Below are 15,414 nucleotides of genomic sequence, written 5' to 3'. Positions count from 1 at the left end.
AGTCCTCTCCAATATGTGTGTGTGCATGTGCCCATATATTATATATAATAAACCTGATGCTACAGTTTTAGCTGAGGAAATGTGTCCAGTTGTAGGTAATGCTATGGGACAACTGGCGATCAAGATGGGAATTGTAAAAGGAATTTCTGTATGAAGCTACGTAGAAAAGGTTAGACTTGATGATCTCAAAGGTCTTTTCCAACCTAGTTGATTCTGTAAATCTGAAGAACAAGTTGGAGGAGGGGAGAGAGTATTAAGAAGATGATGTAATTTTTGGTTCTTTCCTTGCCCTCTGATACACTTTGCACTTTCTGTGTGTAGTGACCTATGGATTTTGTAGAGCTGAATTTGTGTAGTACCCAGAGACTAGACAAGAAATGGTAAAACTTGTCTATTTTTTTACCAGGCCCTTGAGCTCATACTTGACTTGCCATAAACTGAAGGAATGTAATTCAGTTTTTATGCTGTGGGACCAAATTCCCAGTTAGACATGTGGTTTGCTCCAGTTATGTCTGATGCTTTCTGAATAAACATGTTTCTTTCACACTCAAATTGCTCCTTGCTTGAAGAGTGATTCTCACAACAGTGCAGTATCCTGCAATTCTGGTACAAGATATGGTGCATCTCTTCCTTTATGGTAACCTAATCCTGTCCATGGGGATGTTTAAAATACTAGCTATATAAAACTTTAGATGTGGAGCTCTGTTGCAGCTGATAACACTTAAGTGTAGGAAGATTATAGCTGAGTAGTAAAAATAATTACAACTTTATTTGAATAGGCTATATTGGATCTTAATCATCCACAAGAGGCTGTGACTTTTGAAACAAATAATATGTGATTGAGAAGAATTTAAATGTTTCCTATTCATAACTGTTTCCTTAATTTTATTCATCTCTTGATGATTTTAAAGTCCTTCATGTATATATTTCCTTCTTCCCTCTTAAAATTTCAAATTGTTCTAAAAAGCACTGAAATTCCTTTTGTTTTAAAATGAGAATAACATTATCTTGTTTGCTTTGCATGATCAGCAACTAATTATATTAGTTGACAGAACTAATTTATTACCTTAAATATCCTGCAGTAAATTACAGTGTTATCACAAATGCAGTTATGTGATGAGCATTCAGGTATTATTACTTCAGTACACAAAGGTCTTGGGGTTATTTTTAGGTGGCATCTTATGCATAGTGTGGAGACTTGTTTATTGTGTCTTTTGCTCTCCTCCATTAGTATCACGTTGCCTGAGTTTTTGTTTAATATTTTACAGTGAAACACAATTCAAGATATGATGAATGGTGTCCATTAATGTACTACAGTGAATTCTTGCTTAATTTAAATTAGAATAAAAATAAGTTGTTGGTTTTAAATGCTCTATTAATAACACTGTCCTTTCTCAGCAAGATGACCATCTGCAGCTGCATGATTTTGAAGTAATTATTTTAAAACTTACCGTATACCATACCATACATTACAAGTGCAATTTGCTTTCTTTTTTTAGTTTTCCAAGCATTGCCTTAAGCAGATGCTTTTTGTTTTGTTTAGTTTCTTTACATGTGTTTCATCTCTTCTTCCACTACTGCATTAAAATATTAAAAAAGAATGAAGCAGTCTGAATTCTTCCAGGCAGTCATTGTGCTTTATTTCAGCAGTTTGTTTTGCACACTTAAGTGAGTTCCCATTCAGTAAAGCACACAGGCACATTTGAACCAAATTTACAATAGTAAAATGTGTTTTGTGCCAGGGACTTCTGCTAGATTGAGACTCTTCTCCCAAATATAAGCCGAGATTTTCATTTTTTCCCTCTAGTGTGACAGCTGGAAAATACCTTGCTTTATATCACAGTCTCAATGTATTATGTAATCCCGACTCTAAAGCTGTCATAGTCTCTCTCTGACTTGTGAAATCAGATGGTGTCCTTAAGGGTCACACAAAGCATTGCAATGTAGATTAAGAAATTTGTTATTGTTTTTGTGGGAAAGGAGGTAACATAAAGGGAGAAACTAGTTTTATGAGTCTTCTGTATAAACACAACACTGCAGAACATTGAAATACATACACTGAATTCTGTTTGTCCTTGAACTTCCATAAAAACAGTAATTTCCTGCATTTGGTATAACATAGAGTTACATAGTTTCACTGTGAAATGATATATAAAGTCACTCAGCAGCAGATTCTCTGTTATTCCTTAACAGATCACAGAGCTGTTGGATGTTTCAATGGAGCTGGGATGCTTCTTAGCCGGAGCTCTGATCTCTTCTCAGGGTCACATGGTTACTGAGGAGATTATGTGCTGTATTGAACCAATACGTGACTTTCTTGCCATCATTTTCTTTGCATCTATAGGTAACTTCCAAGAAATCTTACTTTAAAATATTTGATATTTATATGTAATATTAAATAATGTTAAATCTATACTATATAAGATGTATATTATATATAAAAACATTGCTTACAATGTGGGTGAGGAGAAAAAGGTGTCTATATGTGAGGGGAGGAAATAGATTTTATTTTGTTAAAATACTGTACTGTTAATTGACTACAACATTGGTTTGCCTTTGCTACTGTTTTTAAATGTAACATTCAGTTTCAGAAGCCATTTTTATGTTGTACTCCCAAGTCTTGGTTTAGTGTCAGTTCTTCAATGTTAATTCTGAAATCATACCACTTAAAAATGTAACTAAATTTTTTAAGCTAAAAAGGCCTTGGTTTAATTGTTGATTCGTTGGAGTTTTTTTGAATGTTCTTTTGTCTTCCCAGCAGCTGTATTTGTAATTTATACTAAAATTGTGTTATTGTTGAGTCAGTTGGTAGAGTAGATTTCAGATTTTTGTGACTTGGTTTTCTATAGAAGCAGAATATCATAATATCATAATTTTTATAGCTTGTTTCTTTAGAAGTTTAGTTGGGAGGGTGTGATCTGTATGTTCTCAATGCAGGGAAAAATAATTGAAAGAAGATGTAGCTCAGACACTTACTTGAATGCGATTTGAAATGCAGCATTGAGGTAGAAGATGAGACAGTAACTCATTATGCTTGATATCCAAAAGGAGTTAACTCAGAATACTTACAGTAAATCAGTAACTTCCTTTTGAACTGCTGCATTCTCTAACTGTCTGTGCATGCCCCAATACACTTTGTCTAAAGGAAACTGGAACATGTTACTGAGGTGCTGGACTGCAGTGGGTGAGGAGACAGGCACTGTGAAAGCACTTGCCTCCCTGTGGATTGTACAGGAGATGCATGTCCCTGTGCTGGAGACATTGCAGTATCTAAGAGGGGGTCTGGATGTGGCCTGGTGCACCAATCCAACCTCCTTCAACCCATGTTTGCTCAGAAAGTCTTTGGGTTTGGGCTTGGATTTTTTCAACACCACCCTTGGTTTTTCTTCTGCTGTTAAGTTTTTTATTGTTCTGTTTATCTCCATATATTTATTCAGAGAACAGTAAAGTCCCATCATCAGCGTAATTTTAATATTTTTCCTTATATACCTGTTTGATACTCATTTTCATAGCAGAAACTAAAACTGGTGGCTGTCAAAACAAAAATGAAATAGCTATGCTTGCAAGTCTTAATTTTCTTTTCTTTTTTTTTTTTTTTTTTTTTTTTTTTTAATCCAGCCCATGATAGCTACTGCTGATGAGTCAGATTACTTAGTAATAAATATGTTTACTTTAATTACTTATTTTTTTAATAATGGGAGGAAAGTAGTGAGCTCTGATGAAACTTGAGCCTGTATAACTGACAGGCCTGGATGAGTAATGGCTAAATGCTCACAGATGCAAGTTGTTTATGTGTTTCAGTAAAGATGCTGATGGAGTGGATAGTGTTATCAGGGATACAAAACATGACAAGTGATTATAAGCCCAAAGTTAATTTTACAAGGAACTGAGCAAAAAATACTGTCCTACACTCTTGTGGCTGCATAAATTAAGACTAGAGATAAGACTTTTCGAGAGTAAAAGAAAATAGCAAGACCTCAGTTGGCAAGCTAGCAGCACTCCATACAGCCTACATTGTACTCTAAGGAAATTATTTTAGTTATTCTGTTACAGAATTAAAAAAAAAAAAAAAAGGTCTTTTTAACAAGTGTTGTCATTATAATTGCCAGAAGGGAAGAAAATAAAATTGCCCAGGAAATTGGTGTGATTTTACAGAAAATGGGTTTTATTTCTCCCTCAGAAGAAAATTAGCTAAAAAATCAAAAGAATTATGTAATAGGCCTCTGACAAAATATGATAATGTTTGTTAAAAAAACCAACCAACCAACAACAAAACCCCCTCCAAAACCAATAACAACAACAAAAAAATACCCCAAACCCTAAAAACAACCCGCCCTCAAACAAAATCCCCTTTATTCCCAAATAAAAATTAGCCCCTTTCTCCCCTTAACTTTCGGTTACTTTTAAATTTTGTGCTTAACAGGAAATTCTGTGGGGTGGACAAGGAGGTATGTTTTTAAAGGAGTGATGTGATATTGCAAAGAAAACCTGAGTAGAGCAAAAAGTATTCCTTAATTTTTCTTCTTGCTAGATTTCTTTTTAAAGACTTCTTGCTTGCTCTCTACTTATATATGTATACATGCAAATTATATGTATATATAAATATGTAGAGATTTACTGTGTGAAATTATGTAAAAGCCACAGGGAAAGATTCTTCCCTCCTGCCAGAAGAGAATGTTTGTTTGTTACTATATGCAGCAAGCACCTTATAGAGAGCAGAAACACTTGAGATCGTGAGGAAAGCCACTGCAGTAGTATCACTTCTGGTCCCTTTAGAATAAAGGCACAAATGGAAAAAATTATCTTAATTGAAAAGCAACTGTAAGTATGTCATTTGGAAAAATTCATTCCTGTTTTGCTTGTCTTAAATGCCTGCTTTTCTGTTACTACAGAAATCCCTCTGGTGCCTAAAAGCTGGGCTGAATAGTCCTTGTTCATGTAATATCTGTAGCAGTGGACCTGCCCTTAGCTTGACCTGTGCAATGGTCCTGCTTTCAAATTTGCGCTTGGGTGCATTTGTGGGAATAATGCACCTTTGCAGTTAGGCATTAACAGCTGCACGTTGAGTTACTCTCTATCTGTACAGTCATTTAGGCCTCTGGGTGTTCTTCAAAGGTTCCTGGCATTCTTTATGCCACGTGCTGAAGTTGGAGAGTTTCTGTTAGTCTCTGTTCTCATGGGTAGCTTTGAGAGAACATCTTGACCAATCTCTTGGAGCCACATTTTGGGCACTTTTTTCTCATTTCTTTTTGTACCTAGTACACAGATCTTTACCCATTTGATTTTGTTTTGATTACTTTTTGGAAAGATGGCAAGTATCTTTGCATAGACTGTTTGCCTGTTTTTAAGAAGTTCCATTTTTTTTTAGTCTACACGTGGAGTATAGAGTTTGAAACTGGGCATCAAGACCCTCTCTGCCACTGGTGAGGTAACAGATTAGTTTCAGTGACTGACAAGTTGTGTGTTCTCACTGTGCTGTAACAGATGTACCCACATGCCAGGTTCCACGTTTCCCTTCTGGGTAACTCCTGTGATCAGTGTTGGACCTTGAATGCAAGATGCTGGAAACCCTTTAACAGCTCAGTCTTTTTCTTCAGAAGATGGGTGATGCTGACACTGCCAACACCACCACTGTCCAGAAAAACATGCACACAAGGATTATCCAATGAGCCTCTTAACATTTCTTTTGAATCTAGAATATCAAATTCTGGAATTTGTTAGCTGGCATGCGTTGCCTTCTCCTTATCCATTCAGCTCTACTGCTTTGATTTTCTGCATGGAGCACAATGAAACTTGGAGGTTTCATGCTCTCAGAACTGACAATAAAATCAAAGGGACTTTCTCCTTTGCAGAAAGATTAAGAAGAATGGCTTTCCCCTCTGCTGCTTAATGATCTAGCCAGGGCTGTAGCATTTATTGCATGTGCTGGCTATGATCTTGGGTTCATTACAACTCTAGCTAGTGTGATTTTTCTGAGTGACGTGCTGTCTTGAGGATGTGTCAGAATTAATTCTACGGGCTCCAGTTTCACCCACTGAGTTCTGAGGTTTTGCACTCTTGTTTGCCAGCAAGGATCTCCAAGTCTCCAAAACTGCTTTTTTTGATGTTGGATCTAATCAGGATGTGGTCAAGACATTTGGATCTTCACATGCTGTTTAGAAGCTATCCAGCAGATTGGTAGAATCTGTGTAATTATGGAAAGAGAGAGTTTGCTTGTTAAGAAAAAAGTACTTTTAAAAAGATAGTGCAAAGTCTTGCCTGTAATTGTCCATGGAATACACACCAACTTCTGTGAGTAAACTGTGCTTTTTGGCTTGCCAGTGATGCACTCCAGGGCCTCTGTTCCAGCTCTTTGTGAACACTGCTTACAGTTGAAGTCTGGTAGCTTGTGGTCAGCTCTGTAAAAGTGTATCTAAGTGTTACCCTAGCTGTTGACTGCTGGCCACTGTGACGTGCTGATGACACTGCTGAAGCTTTTGAGTTATTTGAAGTGTTTCTCCCATGTTAGAGAATGATTTCAAAATTACTCCTGAGCTTAGTCAAAGTCTGATCAAAACCATTGCAATAATTGGGTATATTCATGTATATTTTGCCTATGAAATTAATCTTTCTGATGGTGTTTATGTTATCAGGAAGGTGCCATGTGCTTGTATAGAAGTCTGATAGCACTTCTGGCCTTATCCTGGGTTTTCATCTAGGAATGGGGCAAAGTTCTGTATTGGCCATAAAAATCCAAGATGGGATTTATTTCTTTAAAAAAATGTCTGGTTTCTGGGATGTTGATTTGTCTGCTCAGAATAGTGTATGTGACAGGTTTAGGCTTGTTTTCACCTTGCAGACACTCTCCTCTAAAGGATTGGTATAGAAGTTTGCTGTAGTTTGTGGTTCAGTTCTTTGGAATATGGCAATAATCTCAACACCGGGCAGCAATTCAAATGGACTTCAGACTGCCTGTGTGCTCCAGAACTGAACACGTAGTGCCACCAGTAGTGATGAGAGCACTAGGCTTTATTTATAGCCTCCCTTGGAAACCTTCAGTTCTAGATCTGGCAGAATTGTCCCTCTTATCAAGCATGTATTTCTCTGATTGCTTTTCATGGATATTCTGAGGTCAGCCTAAAGGTGAAGGAGCACTGTGCACATGATAAACTGTGAAAACAGAGAAGCTACTTGCCCTTTCATATGCATCTGTGCATATATGTGGATTTCTTTTTTTTTTGGTATGGTTTACATCTCTTATTCTGCTCTCTTTCCTCTTACTTTGATAGTCTTTTACATTTGTGCTTCAGTAGTTGGAAGAAAATTAAGAAATAAAACAGAGTGTGAGCGTGCTGACTGGGTGGCACTTGTGTAAAGATCTCTGATGTAATTGAAGAAGGTTTCCATTGACAATTGAATGTGAATACAGACAAACCCTATGAAGTTACTGTAAGTCTGGAAGAGATGACAACTCTTGGTTCTCTACAGCTTACCTGGATCTGCAGCACTATAGGGAGGGAAAATTAGTGGAACCTTGTCCCACATTAAAATAAGAAGTTATTTACAGCATTGATTTACATGCCTTATGCTTTAGAAAGCTAAATTCTTGTCCTTCATCAGAAATAATTGGGTTGGAAAAATGCCAACTATTATGAATTTGTCAGGAACACCACTACTACTTTGATTTCACTTTTTAGAAGCTTTTATGAAAAAGAATGAGCTTCTGAAGATACTCAGTTACGTTTGCCTGCACAGGTTCCTCCTACTTTAGGAGATAAAAATGGACTTAGTTGTAAGATTATTCCTCAGTGACTCTAGGATTTCTCCAACAAATATTTCTTTTTCTTATGTTTAATATTTGCAGGATTTAGTTTTATGTTTTTGAGTTCTTTGTGGTTCTTGTTACTTTCTTTATATAATTACCAAGTTAAAAAGACCAAACATTGCAAAAAACCCCAAAGACAGTCCACTCCAACAAAAAAAAAAAAAGAAACGCCATCAACATCATAGCAGTAGGGTTTTCTATAATCCCTTAACTGTTAGACTGTGCTTAGGGGTTTATGGCCTTACCTGATTTGAGACTAAGTGACTTTTCAAGTTCAGGTGACTTTCAGTGTTTGGAAGTGATGGTCATAGAATGAAAACAGTTTGGATTTCTGCTGTTGCTATAGTCTATGAAAATACTGAGTATTGTGCTCCTCCCACTGTAATAGTCCATTACCATATCATAAAACAAAAGTTAAATGACCACCAAAATATTACAATGACTGTGCATAACAATGGAATTATTTTCTTGTAGGATTTTTATAGCTTTCATTAGATGTGTGTTTCAGTTCAGATTTTGTATTGTTGACTGGTATGGAAGACAGAAAGCTTTAGAAATTAAAGCACTTGTGCATCAGTCATACGCAACTTAATTCAGTTGGGAATATTACCTGTGCTAAACCTCCCCAAAGGAAAAAAGGGCTGGATATTGCAGGAAATGCTTTTGTGATCAAGTAGGTAGTTAGGGCTTCAGTGATCAAGTGGTTGGTAGGTAAGTTAAGGCTTTTTCTTTGATTGGTTTTGAGAATATAGTCCTGCAAATAAATATATTATTAACCCAGAAAATTGCCATAATAAGATACTGGCCTCAAACTGTACAATATTGTTTTCTTGCCTTCTAGGACTTCATGTTTTTCCCACATTTGTAATATATGAACTCACAGTCTTGCTATTCCTTACGTTGTCTGTCGTCATAATGAAGGTATTTTCATTTACGCTTTTTAAAAATATTTTAATCTTCAATAATCTAAGTAATCTTTGTGCTGTATGCCCTGAAGAAAATTCTAAGCAAGAACTGAACATTTGATATAACAGAGAATATTAGTGTTAATATGTATTTAGAGGAATCTTACTGATTAGAATACAGTTTGATACAATACTCTTCAGGTATTTAAAAAGAAAATAATTTAATGTTAGAAGTAAGTTGCACATGGCAAAGTATCTATTTCTCTAGCTTGGGATTTGTGACAGTTATCAAGTATTTCATTATAGTAAAGAAGATGCTGCTTTTTACTACGCAATGCACATTTGTCTCTTTTAACATTAACACAGAAGACACACTTAGAAGTCCATTATTTCATGTTATGTCCAAAATTATTTTATTTGATGCTATATATCTTACAGAGATAAGATATCTTAATTATTGCACTTCTTTATTTAAACAAACAAACCAACCAAACCCACAATAACTCAAAAAACCTGTTTTAAAAGTTTGTCTTGGCAGTGCTTGTCCTTTCTTTGATTCTTCCAAAGACCAGCCAATATATCAAGTGGATTGTCTCAGCCGGACTGGCACAAGTCAGTGAATTCTCTTTTGTTCTGGGAAGTAGAGCACGCAGAGCAGGGATCATATCTCGGGAGGTAAGCTGTTCTGTGGTTATTAACTTCATTTATTGCACCTGAAAAATTTACACTGTAATACAAAATCCCAGTATCTGAAATACCAATACACTCCAATTTTGTGGCGCCTCTCAACTGTAAAAATGTAGAATACAAATGGATACTTGTATGTCCCTGACAGGGTTCTTAGTGCTGGTTTTTACTTGTTTCATATTGTACTTTAGTATTTTAAATAGCTTAGTTATAAATGTTTTACCTTAACTTCTCTTACAACTTAATTTTGTGAGTAGTGAGTTGCAGATAGCACCCAAAGACTGAGAAGCCTTTGTTTTTAAAGTCTTGATACTGCTATTGAAAGAGGTATAGGAGTGTACAATACAGAGAGAATATAGGATCTGAAGAAGGAAATACTAGTAAATAAGAACTAGAGAGCAGATATTGTGAAAATTGCCCTAACATTTGAACAAGCAAATAAACTTGTAATCACTTTAACCTGTAGAGCTTGTTTATTTTAAATCCTTCACAGAAGAAACAACCTATGTTTTCAGTAGTTATGAAAAAAGTCCCCCAGGAAAGAAGCCTTAAACTTAGTTTTATACTGAACCTGTGAGAATGTTCCTTTTTTTTTTTTTTTTTTTTTTTTTTTTTTTTTTTTTTTTTTTTTTTTTTTTTTTTGGAAGATGAAGTCTGATTTATGAGATTAAGTAAATGATGGCTATGGAGATACAGCAACTGACCTCACTTTCTAGTACTAACTGCTTTATCTATCCTCTGTGCTTCTGCTCACAAAAAGTGCTCTCCTGGTGTTCCAAGGTTTTGATTATTTGAGCAAGTGGACTGCATAGTGTTGGAATCAATTCCAAATAAAGCACATGTGAAAAATTTACACAATGCCGTTCATTTGTAGGTAAAGGTGATTCACTTTCATGTTCACTCCTTCATATAATGAAGAATAACAAATACTGCATGTTTGCATAGAGTTTCAAGATATCTGTACGTGATCACAGAACCAATTTAGGGGGCCACCCACTGAGTTTGGAGGCTTTGAGGCTTCCATTTTTTTCTGCTCTCACACGATTATCTACTGTATTGGTTTGTATACCTCTGAAATTTCCTAACCTCATTCTTTTGCTTGAGACCTCAAAAGTACTTCCTGCCACTGTTTTCTAAGACTTATTCAGACTATGTAGTTAGGATCTTTTTTTTAGTTGATGTACAGTATGACTTAAAGGGATTTTTTGTATGCTTTTCTCTGTTGATCAGAGAAATAGCAGTGAACTTTGCCATTATATCATTAAACCAGAATAGTTTAGAGTGGTGGTGTTTGGTTTTTTGGTTTTGTTTTTTTTTTATTTGTTTGATTGGTTGGGGTCTTTCTGGTTTGGTTTGTTTGTTTGAGGATTTTTGGGTTGTTGTTTTTTTAACAAAGTGATAATTGGCCTTTGACTTTTTAACAAATACTGAATTTTCAAAATTGATCACTTCACATTAAAATGACTGTTTTTCTATAAGCTCATAGTGTTTTTCCAATTGTATCTTCACACCAGGTAAACAGGTAATCAGATTATTTGAGCATGCAGTTGTTTGCTTTTGTAGTAATATGCAAAGTTGCTTAGGACTTCTTTGTCAAATCCATCAAACTTCTAGATAGTTCTTTGTGCTACCATGTAACCAAGAGAACTAATGGCTTTTCTTTGCCTTTTGCAGGTCTATCTTCTTATTCTGAGTGTGACTACTCTTAGCCTTTTACTTGCCCCTGCCCTGTGGAGAGCTGCAATTATGAAATGTGTTCCAAGACCTGAAAGACGCTCAAGTACTTGATCAAGATTTGCACAAATAGAAGAATATGTCCTCTTGCAAGGAAAACATCTTCATTGCTCATTGTATTTCTATGCACTCAGAAAACAAGACCTGTTGTGTAGTCAGTGTTCTTAACAAGCACTTGGTTATAAGCCTTATACCGAACTTAAAACAAAATTCCATACTAAAAAATAATTGTGTCATTTGAATTGCACACCTTTTACAAAATTTACTTTGCCTTGGACAGATTGGAATCTGCTAGAATGTTTGTTTCTGAACCAATCTGTTACTCAAAGCATAAATTATTTTTTTAAAATACAGTATCATGCAAAGTATGTTGATTTTTATTTTTTTTTGCCTGATTGTGCCTTTTAATTTTCATCCTGTTAATGCTGGTTCATCACCAGATTTTGTTCAAAAAGGAAAAAAAGATAGATATATATATTATGGTGCCTATGGTATCTTCTTTCACTAAATGACTTGAGTCATTTTCACATTTAGGATTTTAATATAGCAGTATAAAATTAAATACAAAACAAATTTCTAATGGTGAATAAAAGAGTGACATCTACACAAAGCAAAGGTTTAACTATTTAGCATCAGTTCCATTCCATATCATGCAGCCAGTATTGCATGATATTTTATTCCAGATTGCAGCATATAATGTATTTTCTTAGAGTGGTATATTTTGTGTTAGCTCTTCTATTTATTTACATATTTGACTAAAAACTGATAGTAAGAAAGGGCATAACTTATGTTTGCAGACTGACAGTTGTTACCCATTCTTGTTGCTAACTGCTGCTACAGTAATGGTTTACAAGGGTGTTTTCTTTTAAATCAAAAAGAAATGTAGTAAAACTGAGAAGTGTAATTTCAATTAGATGTGAAATATAGCACTACTGTAACCTTGGAGGTTGGTCTTAGTTGACACTATTCTAGATTTGAAATTATTTTAAGTAAATTAACTTGCAGAAAACTAGAAACAGCAGACCAGATGTGTATTTGCAACCCCATGACATTTTAAGTTCCATTTACATTGAATAAATTGTTAGTCTTTTAAAAATACCATGATATTTTAGAAAATGGTGTTTTGAATGTGATCTTAAATGTGGTTTTTCTTTAAAATGTTGTATGTAGTGAGATAGGCCTTGTAAAAGCCCATTCTTTAAGTGTCATAGAGCAAGTTTACTCATAGGCTACAGTCCTACTCTGTGACAAACATTTAACAATCATCTTGAGGTTTATCTGCTAAACCAATACTATTTAAGATACATTAACCCTTCAGGTCAGTATTGCAGTGTCATCTGAAATAACATTGATACCCACAAAATGGTTAGAAAAATGCATGTTACAAGATTTAAATTGTGAATTAAAATGAAAATTGTCCTCCAATTAGCAAAACAAAGCTTTGGATGGATTTTTGTCCTCTATACCCCTTTCCTCCATAGCATCCTCAGTTTCTTCTGTGTTTTCTCTGACGTCTGCTGGGCTTGTCCAAATGAAACTTGGATTACTCTGGAGTGTATATGTACTGGTGGGGCAGGGTAGAGATCATCATATATGAGTTCTTGCTCACTGGTTTTGGGGCTTTCCTTCTAGGCACTAATACTTCATAAAGATTGGAGGAATGTATGGCAATTCCATCTCCCCTCAAATGGTTTCTAAAGTTGTCACAAAACAGACAAATGAAGAGCAAAAAGCTGCCCTAAATTTTTTTTAATAAAATGAATCTATAAGAGAAAAGAAACTCAACACTGATTTGTTGGTGTATTTCAATATTTTTATTCAAAATAGAGAAGCAGTTCAAGTTTTATGGTTCCATTTAGGTCTACTAGCTCAGACCTTTTACTCTTTTCCAGGTACCTCACTGAAATAATTTGTTTTGTAATTGTCTTATCCACTCCATTCACTGACCTAGTTCATTGTTTCAGTGTGAAATACAAGCATCTCTCCTGAATGCTTCATTTTGGCTTTGAAAGATGCTTATTTCACAAGTAGTTTGCCACCTGTTTCAGGGGAAAAAAAAAATGTCTGACAGGTCATGGTAGAGACCTCTGTATGGCTTCCATTATGTCACTTAGCCCTTGAAGCAATCACATGACATTGCACCTGTGATGAGTAAAACTTTTATCTAAACAAATTGCAGTGGATAGCTGTAGTTTGCTAGAAAACTCTTTGAAAGTTAGGAGACTAGGAAATACTGATGACTTGTGTCTCTTAAAAGAAAGAAAATATTTTCCTGAATATCTGTTAAAGAATTTGGGTGAAAAGCTCTTTTGGTGCCACGTTCAAAAAAGGAAAGCGAGCATCTAGATACCTTACTGGTTGCCTCATCTCTCTCAGTTGTCTCCCAAATAAACTTTGTCATGGTTTAGGAATGGTAGTCCCCAATTTAGTGCTCTCACCAAAACCACGCTGTCAGTTGTTTCCCCCCTTGTCCCCAGTTGGAAGCACAAAAGGCAAAGATTGTGGGTTGAGATAAGCACCATTTACTGGAAACAGCTAAAAAATGAAATAAGAAAGACAGTAACAGCAACAATACTAGTAACAAAAGTGTACAAAGAGGACCCCAGACAACAACAGTTCTCCATCCCACCACAGACAAAGGGGGCCACCTTTCTTCCTGAAGTGAGAGAGGAAGCCCGTTTTTCCTGCCTCTGGCAATGAGGTAGGATGGTATAGGATAACAAGGTACACATACCCACACCATTCCAGGTTCCACTCCCTCATGCCTGCTGTGAAAACAGCTGTGTCCTGGCCAAAACCAGGAAAACTTGGCTAGGCTTTAGGAGAACTGGGGGAAGAGAAATAGCCTTGTGTGACTACCAGTGTTTTGTGCCTCTTTGTTGACACAGACTTGGATTGCCTGGTTCAATATTAGATGTAAGTGCAAATTAGTAATCTTAACAGACACATGGTAAGTTTGTTTACAATCAGACGTTTGAGATTGCCTCATAGAAATCTGGAGGTATATTGAGATACTGTAAATGTTTGCTGAAATGCAAATAATGGCTCCATGCATAATTCCATGTCCAAACGGGGTAGTCTCATGATACAATCTTAGGACAGAAACAGCAGACCTTATTCCTGAATGATCACTCATTCCTGTAGGGAAAATGGGGAGAATATTGCATAACCAGCCCACTTAGATATAATTGCAGCTTTTTGGAAACCTTATGCTTGTACTGCATATTCTCTTTCTGTGTCAAGCAGATAAAATTAAAGCAGAGTTCCAGAAGCCCTGAAAGGAAAGTCTACTGACTTCTTGAAGGTTTCTTGAAAAACAAAAGGTCTTCTCTGGAAATTCTCTTTCTAGCTTGTTGGACAGTGGTTTTATCTCATTCATTAACTAATGATCAGCATCATTTGAATACAGAAAAGCTGATACAGAGCAGAAACCTCATAAGGTGATGACAGGATATCCCTGTGATCAAGCTGAACTTAAGGGAGCGAAAAGGAAGGTCTGCACTCTGCTTGACTTGCAAGTCATTCAGCTAACCTATTTTGGGATTGAGATTTGGGGTTTTTTTGGGGGGGTGGGGTTTGGTTGATTTATTTTGGAGGTGGATTTAGCTGTCTGGCATGGGTTTCTGAAAATTTGAGTTCTTGTCTGTAACCCCTTAATTGTTATCCTTGCTAATTCTGTGAAGATAAAGGAACCAAACTAGTTTAAAAGCTGGCAGTGTGGGCCGTGCTTTGTGAGCCATTTCCCTGGCCCTGGGGTCAGATTGGTGTATATGGACCCACAACCACTCTATTTGTGGCTTATCCCATACAGAGCAGGTGGCTTCAGTTTGTCAGTAGGAAGGTATTTGTGGGAGCTGTGAGGTGGTTTCCTGAAAATGTGACTGATATAGGTCTAGGATGGCTCAAGAATGTGGTGATGGTGAACCAAGTCCATGAGACTACATAGCCTTTTAAAAGCTGTAAGAATTTCTAATTCTCAAACATGAGGAGAGCATCCTCACAAAGCCTTGTACCTCACTTGTTTTATGATTGGACATCCTCAGCTTTGCAGGCAGAATATTGCTGTATGAGGATGCTTTGATGGGGGTGGTGAGAAATCTAGTGTGGTCTTGCCTGTTGGAACAAACCCAGGAACAAGCTAACCACAAAAACACTCCTGGGGTTCGTCTAGGCAAGGAATCCATAGTTCTGCTCTGTAACCAGTCCTGGCAGTGTTCCAGCATGTAGGCAGTGCCAAAGGTGGAGGAAACAGGATCCCTGAATGACAAGAGACAAGCCACACTA

At 36.3% G+C, this 15,414-nt stretch overlaps 1 protein-coding gene across 8 annotated transcripts in view; it reads left to right on the top strand.

Moving 5' to 3' along the window:
* The window catches only part of TMCO3 (transmembrane and coiled-coil domains 3), a 34,439-nt gene extending 21,871 nt beyond the window's left edge, over nucleotides 1-12,568 (top strand). Inside the window, exons 10-13 of one of the 8 annotated variants that reach the window (XM_066313767.1) lie at nucleotides 2,194-2,344; nucleotides 8,646-8,725; nucleotides 9,235-9,384; nucleotides 11,071-12,568. In XM_066313767.1, coding sequence (XP_066169864.1) covers nucleotides 2,194-2,344; nucleotides 8,646-8,725; nucleotides 9,235-9,384; nucleotides 11,071-11,184 — 495 coding nt within the window. In that variant the 3' untranslated portion in view covers nucleotides 11,185-12,568. Of the gene's footprint in view, nucleotides 1-406; nucleotides 553-2,171; nucleotides 2,345-8,645; nucleotides 8,726-9,234; nucleotides 9,385-11,070 lie in introns of those variants that run through there. The other 7 variants (XR_010742985.1, XR_010742988.1, XR_010742989.1 and 4 more) reach the window with 7 other exon arrangements.
* Nucleotides 12,569-15,414: the final 2,846 nt, after the last annotated feature.

Source organism: Sylvia atricapilla, chromosome 2 (genome assembly GCF_009819655.1).
Source record: "Sylvia atricapilla isolate bSylAtr1 chromosome 2, bSylAtr1.pri, whole genome shotgun sequence".
In the NCBI taxonomy this organism is placed as follows: domain Eukaryota; kingdom Metazoa; phylum Chordata; class Aves; order Passeriformes; family Sylviidae; genus Sylvia; species Sylvia atricapilla.
The sequence above is the reverse complement of the archived record's forward strand: the minus strand, read 5'-3'. Positions and strand labels throughout refer to the sequence as shown.